The sequence below is a fragment of the Carlito syrichta genome, unplaced genomic scaffold (genome assembly GCF_000164805.1).
Source record: "Carlito syrichta isolate Samal-C Ts95f unplaced genomic scaffold, Tarsius_syrichta-2.0.1 Scaffold304492, whole genome shotgun sequence".
Classification (NCBI taxonomy): Eukaryota; Metazoa; Chordata; class Mammalia; order Primates; family Tarsiidae; genus Carlito; species Carlito syrichta.
In genome coordinates this window covers 204,100-215,882 of record NW_007248588.1, presented here as the reverse complement: position 1 = coordinate 215,882, position 11,783 = coordinate 204,100, and the positions used below count along the sequence as shown (strand labels likewise).

The following is an 11,783-nucleotide window of genomic DNA, read 5'->3' as shown; positions in this document are numbered from 1 at the left end:
ATTGTTCAAGGTCTGCTTATGAGTGAGGACATATGGTACTCTGTTCTTTGTTTCTGTGATAGATCGCTGAGTATGATAGACTCTAAATCCATCCAAGTTGCTGTGAAGTGCATATGTTTGTCCAGAAGACACCTATTAAACAAGCAAAATTCTCAACTATGTTGCTGGCACTCTACTTATTCTTTTTTCAGCAATCTTTCAATATTACATTGGCAATGTTGACTCAATATTTTAACATAATCAGATTATAGATACAAATAACATCATTTTACTGTAATCAGGGTACAAATGCAGATTAAAGCAAAAATGAGAATTTCATCTCAGTATCTCTGATCTCTAATTCTCAGTGGCCTCCTCTGACCATTGAAGTGCATCCCTGACAGTGGGTATTTAGAGGTCTCAGCTGAAATTACAACTCTTCATGCTAATATGTGGACCAACAATCAAAGCTCACTAGATGATTTTATCCTTTTGGGATTTTCTGATCGTCCCTGGCTAGAGACACCACTCTTCATAATCTTTCTGGTGGCCTACATCTTTGCCCTATTTGGAAATATCTCCATTATCCTGGTTTCCCGCCTGGATCCCCAACTTGACAGTCCTATGTACTTTTTTGTCTCAAATCTATCCCTTCTGGATCTCTGCTATACTACCAGCACTGTCCCACAGATGCTAGTCAACCTTTGGGGACCGGGAAAGACCATTAGCTATGGGGGTTGTATTGCCCAACTCTATATTTTTTTAGCCTTGGGTTCCACTGAATGCATACTTCTGGCCATCATGGCCTTTGACCGTTATGCTGCTATTTGCAAGCCCCTTCACTACCCAGTCATCATGAATCAGAGACGCTGTATCCACATGGCTGCTGGGACCTGGATTAGTGGTTTTGCTAACTCCCTTGTCCAGTCCACTCTCACAGTGGTGGCTCCAAGATGTGGACGAAGGGTGATAAACCATTTCTTCTGTGAAGTGCCTGCCCTTTTGAAGTTAGCATGTATTGATACTCGTGTTAATGAAGCTGAGCTCAATGTACTAGGGGCTTTGCTACTCTTGGTGCCACTCACTCTTATCCTGGGCACATATGTGTTCATTGCTCAAGCGGTAATAAAAATCCACTCTGCTGAAAGTCGCTGGAAGGCTTTTAATACCTGTGCTTCACATTTGCTGGTGGTCTCCCTCTTCTACTTTACAGCCATTAGCATGTATGTCCAACCTCCCTCTAGCTATTCTCGTGACAGGGGGAAGATCATGGCTCTCTTCTATGGCATTGTCACACCCACCCTCAACCCATTTATCTATACGTTGAGGAACAAGGATGTGAAAGCAGCTCTGAGAAGAGCACTGACTAAGGAGTTTTGGATCAAGACAAGATGATTTTTGAAAAGAAGACCTAAGAAGCAAAGAAGGATATGGCTGTCTTTCAAAAAAGGTGTCAGACATGGAGTTGATGGGGGAACAGTGTATCAAGTGACACTAAGTTCACAAATGACACAAGACTAAGAAAAAAGCAGTCAGCTCGGTGAAATCTACATAAGACTTATCCACATGTGAGAAGCTCTGTTTGGTAATATTGAACTTTACCAAATCAATGTGTCTTTCCTCCCTAAACACAACTATTAGTTAATCTAGTTTCAAGGAACAAGAGCATAATGTATAGAGGAAAACAATTTTAGAAAGTTTAGAAAATATATTGACATAAATTGTTTATAAATGAATCCCATGTAAATTAGAAATGATCCTATTTTTCAGAAACACATGCTACTACTATTTTGAGTGAATTTTAATCAATGTATGCTGACACCACTTAGTCATCTTTCAACATTCAATGTTCAGTTAAATCACTCTCAAAGGCTCTTTTTAAAATTCCAGAGGCAAGTTAAATCAAGAGACAATTAGACCCAAAGCATTTAAGATAGAAACATGGAAAGAGAAATTCATGAAAAAATTTAGCGGTGATTTTAATTATGAATTATTTTGCCGCAAATCTTAGTCAATCATATGCTCTAGTAGTACATAACAATGACACTGTGATCAACACGAATAAAACTTACTCTGGAAAGAAAAAGAAAACAATGGGATGTTTCGAACAGTAAAAAGTGGTAGAAAAACCTAAAATGGGAAAAAGTTTAATTTAAGAAAATGAAGTTACTCAGGATTTACATGTTTGACAAGATAGCTTCCTTCACCACTTGACTTAAACTAGTCCTATTTCAATGTTGGTGTTATGAGAATACCATGGTGCATTCAAAAATTTAATTGATATATTATCTCTATTTTTAAAAAATGTTTTATACCCCTTTTCTATAAACTGCTTCGCATACTTATTAGCCAAAGATGCCTAGTTAAAATAGAGTGAATTCACCAAAAACTCAACATCATTGCCTGAAATCCAAATCAAATATTATACTCATTGACGAGTAAATGTATTAATAGCACTATTGACACAGAGTGGTGTACAAGTTGTGTGCTTTTTGGGGATAATCATTTGTTATCTTTGACTATAGTCTCTTTGCCACCAAATGTGATATTAATACTTCCCTTAATTCAAAGATTCAAGAGTGTGTGTGTGTGTGTGTGTGTGTGTGCACATCTCTGTGTGTGAGAGAGACAGAAAAACTAGATAATATTTGAAAGTGCTTTAAATTATTTTTCTCAGAGGACATTTAATTTAATACTTAATGTAGTACTGTGTCCCCTAAAGCAAACTTAAATAATAAAGTTAATTTTAAATTAATGCAGTCTTACATCATTTTCTGTTTGATAGTTTATGAAATCATGAATAAGCACTCACTGCAAGTCAAGAATACAATTCATTCTCATTCTTTCTCTTGTAATACATAACCCCAGGTTTTCTTTATATAATCATACTTTCCACAGTGCAACCTGTCTGTAAGTGCATTTGTTCATTTTTACTTATTTCAGTTCTCTGTGGATATTTCAAAATAATGGATTAAGTTTCTTTAATAACATATGCTGTAAGGTCTTTGTTAACATGAGCAATCAGCTGGGCTTGGTGGCTCAGCCTGCAATCCCGTGCTTTGGGAAGCTGAGGTGAGTGGATTGCCTGAGTTCGTGGGTTCAAGACCCACCTGGACAACTTGGCGAGACCTCATCTCTACAATAAATCAAAAAATCATCCAGGCATGGTAGCACGTGCCTGTAATTCCAGCTACTCGGAAGGCTGAGGTGGAAGGATCACCAGATCCCAGCAGGTCGAGGCTGCAGTGGCCAGGAGTGGCCACTGCACTCCAGTCTGGGCGAGAGAGTGAGATTCCAACTCAAAAAAAAAAAATGAACAATCTTCTGAAAAATTTTCAATGTGTTTTATTGCATTTCTTAATGCACAGGAATAAATGCACTGATGGTTTTCCATGGCATGTGGTAATCTCAATTTATTGAAGCATTTTATCTTTTAAGAGAAATTTTAAAGCCTGGAATCTAAATTAAGTTAATATATAACTGGAAATATTAATTACCTACTTGAGTTCAATATTCTACTAAAATTATGAACATTTGCAATTGCAAATATTAAAGATAGGATCTAATAAAAACATAAAGTTTCTTTTAAAAGATAAAATGCTTCAATAAATTGAGATTACCACATGCCATGGACAACTTCATTAGCATTTCCACTTTGTCTCCATATGTTAACATGACTTCTGTTTTTTTTTTCCACTCAGCATGTTCAACTGCATCTTAAAATTGCTTCTCTATACAAACTAGTTGACTCTAATCACATGAGGTGCCCTCTCCTCAGATGGGTCATATTTGAACACTTCATTATGTTATTATGCAGCATTGCCTTCAATATAAAGTCCTTTCCAAGCTCATGTAGTATCCTGTTTGTATTTCTATGTACCATGATCTCACATAAGTATTCCATAATACTTACCAATATCAATAGATCTGGAGTTGCCTTTTTTTTTTTTTTTAGGACTACTGCCTTCCCTTCCTCCTCCTACCTTTCCATTTCTTCTTTTTTTTAAAGTACAAACTTCTTTTGTACACATTTTTGTTTTTTTGAGTTGGAGTCTCACTCCATCGCTCAGACTGGAGTGCAGTGGCCGCTCCCAGCCACCGCAGCCTTGCCTGCTGGGCTCCGGGAATCCTTCCGCCTCAGCCTTCCGAGTAGCCGGAATTACAGACATGCGCTACCACGCCCGGCTGATTTTCTGATTTATTGTAGAGATGAGGTCTCGCTGCCCAGGCGGGTCTCGAACCCGCAGGCTCAGCAATCCACTCACCTCAGCCTCCCAAAGGCGTGGGATTACAGGTTGAGCCACCGAGCCTGGCTGTACACATTTTTGAAGGCACTGGGCTATATAAGAGAAAAAAAAGCTAATTTCCTAAATTTTAATATAATCTGAAATAGATCCTAAGCATTACAAAAGATCATAGTGTCTCTTACAACTCACGACTCACTTTTACATAAAACTTCATATTGGTGTAAAATAAAATATAAAGTATATCCTAATATGTATTATAAAAATGTTTACTGTATTTATTTATCCATTTTATCAACACAGTGTATTTCTCAAAGTTGTGTGTTGTGCAGTATTTGAGGTCACTAAATGAAAATGCTATGTCTTCTTGGTTTTGTTAGTTTTACTTAAAAGTCTAGATAAAATTTAAAATAATTGAACATTGAAACTACTCAGAGAAATGCTTTGCTGATGTGGTTGGTGCTTCAGATTTGTACCCCAAGTCCTAGATAAATACTTTGATTCACCTTTAATATTATAGACATGTCAGAGGAAAAATCTAAGTTTTAATCTTTTAAAAGTTTTGAATTTTTAACTTTACAGAAACAATATTTCTGCGAATGCTATCTGAGATTTTAGAAGGATATACATCTAACACATTATTAAAACATGCAATGTTAAAAACATAATTAATAAAAAAGTTAGCCGGGCTGGGTGGCTCAGCCTGTAATCCCGCACCTTTGGGAGGCTGAGGTAAGTGGATTGCCTGAGCCCGCGGGTTCGAGACCCGCCTGGGCAGCGAGACCTCATCTCTACGATAAAATTTAAAAAAATTAGCCGGACGTGGTAGCGCGCGCCTGTAATGCCGGCTACTTAGAAGGCTGAGGCAGAAGAATCGCCGGAGCCCAGCAGGTCGAGGCTGCGGTGGAGGGAGCGGCCACTGCACTCCAGTCTGGGCGACCGAGTGAGACTCCAACTCAAAAAAAAAATTTAAAAAATAAAAAAGTTTTTGATATTCCTGAAACTATGACTAAAAAATTAGTAAATTTATTAAATATCACATCAGTAAACTTTGCAACTATCCAGTAAGTCATTAAATAAAAACATGCTTTGTGATATAAAATAAGCAATAGAGAAACATATACAATAAGGTAAAAATAGTTATATCAGAACAAAGTCTAGTATCATGTTTATTAGAGGAGCACTAGAAAATTTGCAATAACGTCAGGAACAATTGAAGGTTTCCTACTCTCGCCACAATGATTTATATTGATTTGGATTAATTACCCAAATGAAATTTTAAAATAGTATTAGTAAATCATTAAATAAAAACATTTAATAAATGTTATAAAATAACAAAAACAGCAACATTTTAATGAGTGATTGCTATGGTAAGGTTTCATCTTATGTTGAAAATGTTTGGCCAGGCACAGTAGCTCAGCCTGTAATCCCAGCACTTTGGGAGGGGAAAGGATTGCCTGAGCTCAGAGTTTTGAGACCAGGCCAAGCAACTTGGTGAGACCTCATTTCTGCAATAACTCAAAAAACAAGTCAGGTGTAATAGCATGTGCCTGTAGTTCCAGCTACTCGGGTGGAAGGATTGCCTGAGCCCAGCAGGTGGAGGCTGCGGTGGCCATGAGCATGCCATTGCATTCCAGTCTGGGCAACAGAGTGAGACTCCAACTCAAAAAAAAGAAAAGAAAAGAAAAGAAAGAAAGAAAAGAAAAGAAAAAAGAAAAGAAAAGAAAATGTTTATCCTTTTATTCAATCGTTATTTATTGAAGCCAAGAATGTGTAAGTCGCTAAAATAGAAATAAATGTTGTAATCTCAAGTAAATAAGACATTGACCTTTACATAAAAGAGTACAAATTCTGAACAAACCTGAGGTATAAATAAAGGAGATAGAGCTGAGAATCTAGACTAAGGAAGAGTTTATTGTAAAAAGTATCAGAAAAGAGAATACTAAGCAGAGAAAATTATCTGAAGATCAGCAGAGGATGCTGCTTGAGTTTAGCTGGGCAATAATTTGCACATGCATGTGAGAAAATTATCAGAACCTGATAAAAGAACTATCTAATGGATTTAGATAAGCAGTATCCAGTGTTTACATAAGAGTTGGGTGTAGATTTCTCCCCGACAGACAGAAAACCTGAGGATTTCAGGGGAATTGAGTTCAGCACTCAAAAGAATTTTACTTCAATAGTTTGAATACTTAGTCCTGAATTACACTCTGTTCTGATCCCATTTAACAATCTTCAAAGCAAGAGACAAATATATCAAATTGTATCCAAGCAACTTAATAGCATCTCAGAAAAAAATATTTTTAGAAGTACACATATATTCAGTCAGGTAAATTTTTCCAATTAAAATTTGCCAAGTATCCAAAAAAAGCAGGAAAATATGATACACCATGAAGAGAAAAATTAGTCCTTCAAAACTGACTCAGAACTGGCACACATGTTCAAAGTATTCAGATAATGGCATTAAAACAATTATAATGTTTACCATATCTCAAAAATGTAGAACCATAGAAGATATGAAAAAAACAAAGCAAACTTTTAGGGGTGAAAACTACAAAGAGATTCACACTCAGATACATCATCGTAAAAATTCTGAAAGTCAATGACAAAAAAAAAAAACTTGAATCAGAAAGAAAAAAATGACTTGCCACTTACAAAGGAACCCAATAAGATTATGAGCTGACTTCCCAACAGCAACAGTGATGGTTGTAAAGCACTGGGATGAATATCAAAAGCTCTAAATGAAAAGTTTGCCAACTAAGAATGCTATATTTTTAAAAAAACTCAACAACTAATTTTTAAAAATACAGGTGAAATAAAGAAATTCCTGTAAACAAAAACTAAGAGACATTATTCCTAGTAGACCTGCCTTACCAGAACTACTAAAGCAAGTTTTGAAAGGAGATGACCCCTTACAGTAATTTAATTCACATGAAAAACCAAAAGTTGCCATAAAAATAATTTATAACTATTCTTTACAAGTACAATTGCATATTTCTTCTCCTTTTTTCTCTTAACTGATTTTAAAAGTAATTGCATAAATAAATATGTATAATTGTATCACTGGACCTATAACTCATAAAAAAGTAATAGATTTGACAGTTCTAGCATAAAAAAGCAAATGGTAACAAAGCTGTATTGGAATAAGACAATGATTATAGCATAAATATGCAGGAAGAAATGAAGAGACCAATAACAATATATCAAAAAATTAGTATAATATATTTTGTAAAGCTATATTTGCTCTCCTTTCATCTCTCAGCTTCTTTGAAAGAAAAAGCATTGTATAAGGTAATCATTGCAACAATGTATTGCTGGATTTGTATCTATGTATATGAACATGTGTAACAATATAATAGCACAAAAGGGGGAAAGAAATATAGGTATGTAAGAGGAGAGGTTTTTTGTTTGTTTGTTTTATGGATCCAAAGTACATATTTGAAATAAATGCTGATAAATCAAATTGTACATTGTAAACCCAAGAAGATTTATCATAAAAATAACTCAAAATATATACTTAAAAATCACTACAGGAATTATAAAGTTCATTAGAAACTATGCACTTAAAGAAAAAGAAGGCAGTAAAGAATGAGTAGGGAAACAAAAAGGATGTGAGACATATGAAAATAAAATGCAAAATGACAGCTATAAATCCAACTGTTAATAGCAGGTGTGAATCAGATTTAAGAAATCAGTTAAGAAATAGAGCTTGTCAGGCTAGATAAAAATCAAAATCCAACTGTGTGTTATGTACAAAAGAAATACTTTAGATTCAAAGATACAAGTCATTTAATTAAACAGGATTTTAAAAATACATATATAGCATGCAAAAAGCAACCATAAAAATAAATAAATTGGCAGAATTGAAGGGATAAATAGGAAGTTCAAACAGAATTGTTGGATAATGCAATACTCCATTTTCAATAATGGACAGAACAACTAGGAAGAATATCAACAAGACTGTAGAAGAATCAAACAACATGATACACCAAATAGACCTAACAAACATCTATAAGATATTTTACCTAGCCGGGCTCCGTGGCTCAGCCTGTAATCCCGTGCCTTTGGGAGGCTGAGGTGAGTGAATTGCCTGAGCCTGCGGGTTCAAGACCCGCATGGGCAACTTGGTGAGACCTCATCTCTACAATAAATCAAAAATCAGCCGGGCGTGGTAGCGCGTGCCTGTAATTCCGGCTACTCGGAAGGCTAAGGCGGAAGGATCGCCAGAGCCCAGCAGGTCGAGGTTGCGGTGGCCGGGAGTGACCACTGCACTCCAGTCTGGGTGAGAGAGTGAGACTCTAACTCAAAAAAGAGGATATTTTACCTAAGGACAGTCAAAAAAAATTTATCCCAACTGCAATGGAGTGGACTCCAGAATAGACCATTTATCAGGTCATTGAAAAAAGCTTCAATATGTTTAAAACAATTGAAATCATACAAAGTATATTTTTATTATACTTTTTATGACAATGCAATTAAAATATAAATCAATAGTAGAATAAAATTTAAGAAATTCACACATTTGGAACTCGTGGTAGCAAACGAGACAAAGAAGAAAGCACAGAGAAATTACAAAGCACTTGGAGATGAATGCAACAAAACACAATATATAAAAACATACAAAAACAGCTAAAACAGTGGCTAAAGGGAAAGGGAACCATACATCTCTAAACATATGTACTAAAAACTCAAATTAATTCTTTATTTTTTCAATGTAAGATTTCAAAAAAGAGAAAGTTAAAACTAAAGCAGAGAAAAATAATAAAGATTAAGATAGAATAAATAGAAAAAGGAAAACAATAGAGGAAACAAACAAAACAACTGTATACCAACGTATTTGATAACTTGGTTGAAATGAATGAATTTCTACAAAGACATGAACTACCAAACTGTCTCAAAAATAAATAGAAAACCTTAATAGAACTGTAAGTAAGGTTATGAAATTAATACTCAAAAAACTTCCCACAAGGAAAAGCCCAGACCCAGCAGACATTGTTCATGAATTCTACCAAACATATGAAAAAGAATGAATACTCATCATTCACAAATTCTTCCAAAAAATAGTATAGGAGAGAATAATGTCAAATTTATTCTATGAAGCCATTATACTCTTACACCAAACCAAGACAACATAGTACATGAAAATAATTATACATAACAATATCTCTCATCCATATTGATTCAAAAACTTTTAAACAAAATTCTAATAAACTGAATTCAGCAATACACACAGAGAAGTATACACTGTGATCAAATGGAATTTATCCTAGAATAGAAAGTTTTATTTAACCACTAAAAAGCTGTCAATACAATACATGATATTAAATGAATAAAGGACAAAATTCACATGATCATCTCAATAGGCTCAGAAAATACATTTGACAATATACAACACACATTCAGGAAAAGACACTCAACAGAATAGATATAAAATGGAGTTTTTAAAACTTGATAAAGAGCATCTACTAAAAATCCACCACTAGCTAGATGTGGTGGCTCACACCTGTAATCCCAGCACTTTGGGAGGCAGAGGCAAGAAAATTACCCGAGTCCAGGGGTTCGAGAATAGCCTGGGCAACTTGACGAGACCTCATCTCTACAATAAATAAAGAAAAATTAGCCGGACATGGTGGTGCATGCCTGGGGTTACAACTACTAGGCTCACATGAGCCCAGCAGGTTGAGCCAGCAGTGGCAATGAGTGTGCCACTGCTTTCCAACCTAAGCAACAAAACAAAAATCAAAAAAAAAAACCCACCATTAAATCATACTTTGTGGTAAAAGATTAAATACTTTCTCTCTAAGATCAGGAAAAAGACTCTAATCTCTGCTCTTACCACTTCTATTTAGATTTGTACTGGAGGTTCTAGTCAGGGCATTAGAGCAAGCAAAAGTAATAAAATGCATCAAGATAGAAATTAACAAGTAAAAATATCTTTATAGATGATATAATTTTTTATACAGAAAATTTTAAGGAATCTATTAAAACTCTAGAAATAATACACAAGTTTAACAAGTTTGTAGTTACAAGATAAACATACAAAAATAATCATGTTTTTATACAGTAGTAATGACCATCATAAAATTAAGAACAATTCAATTCACGATAGCATCAAAAGAATAAACTATAAAACAAAAAGAACAAAGATTTAAATAAAAAGAAAAATATTTCATATTCATGGATTGAAAAACTGTATACTGTTAAGACTACAACACACCCAAATTGATCTACAGGTTCAAAACAATTTTGATGAAAGTTTCAACTGCTGCCTTTTTTGAGAAAATTGGCAAGATGATCTTATAATTCATAAAGAAAATACAAGGGACACAGAATAGCCTACATAACCTTGAAAAAGAATGTGGTTGAACTTACACTTCCTGATTTCAAACTTGCTACAAAGCTAACATAATCAGGACACTATCACTGGCATAAAGATGGACATATAGCTCAATAGAATATAATGGGTAGTCTAGAAATAAATTCCTGTATTATGGTCAGTTGATTTTCAACAATGGTACCAAAACAATGGAATGATAAATGTACAGTCATTTTAACAAATGGTGCAGTGACAACTAAATATCCACATGCAAAAGAATAAAATTAGACCCCTATGTCACACAATACATAAAACATTTACTCAAAATGGTTCATAGACCTAAAAGTGAGAGCAAAAGTTATAAATCTCTTAAAATGCAACATAGCAGTAAATAGTCATAATCTTCCATTAAGTAATAATTTTTTATATATAACATCATCACTGGTGTGAATGTAATATGAGGCAACACATTGATTCCTTCTTCTTACCACATATGATATCCCATTTTTTAGTTTCCTTTGAATTACAGTGGGGACAAAGAATTCAGGCAAATGCAAGTAAAAGTTATGAGTGTCATTTCTGAGTTAGTACTGTTAAAATACTTTTTTTTCCTACATACACTCTTTCTGTTCTGCAAAAACCCTGGTAGTCATATTTTGAGATGGTTACATTACAGACTAGATGGAACCTGGATATTCTAGTCATTAGAAAGAAGATAGCATCAACTTTTCATATCAGATTTTATGTGATTAAATTATAAATTATTTTGTTCTCAATCACTAATATTTGGGGTTAATTTGTTACTGCATCAATATCCATTACTCTAATACAAGTTTAGTGGATGTAAAATTCCAAATGTAAGAAATTCCATTAAGTAAGCATTATTGTAAAAGGTGCTTAAAATTGATACCTGCAGTAAATATCACAATCAGGTAAAATCCCAGTAACACTATGCAAACCTACTAGAAATGTCAACCAATTTTGTTTGGGTTGTCCCCTATGTTGGTAGCCATATTTATAAACATGAATTAGCACATCATTTTCTGAGTTAGAATTATTAAGAAAAAGTTTCTAAACTCTTTCTAAATCTATCTTGGTTGGTGGAAGAGGCTGATGAAGTATTTACTTTTAGGTTCATAGATCTAAAATTAAGAACTAAAGCTAGAAACCTCTTAGAATACAACTTAGCAGTAATAGCAGAGGGTATATGATAAAGAGTACATTTTAATGAGCAAGTCAAAGTA

At 34.5% G+C, this 11,783-nt stretch overlaps 1 protein-coding gene across 1 annotated transcript; it reads left to right on the top strand.

Annotated features, from left to right (window-relative positions):
- Nucleotides 1-429: 429 nt before the first annotated feature.
- Nucleotides 430-1,374, top strand: LOC103262424 (olfactory receptor 2B6-like). The gene has a single exon (XM_008060044.1). It carries the CDS (start codon nucleotides 430-432, stop codon nucleotides 1,372-1,374), a length of 945 nt encoding a protein of 314 aa, XP_008058235.1.
- Nucleotides 1,375-11,783: the final 10,409 nt, after the last annotated feature.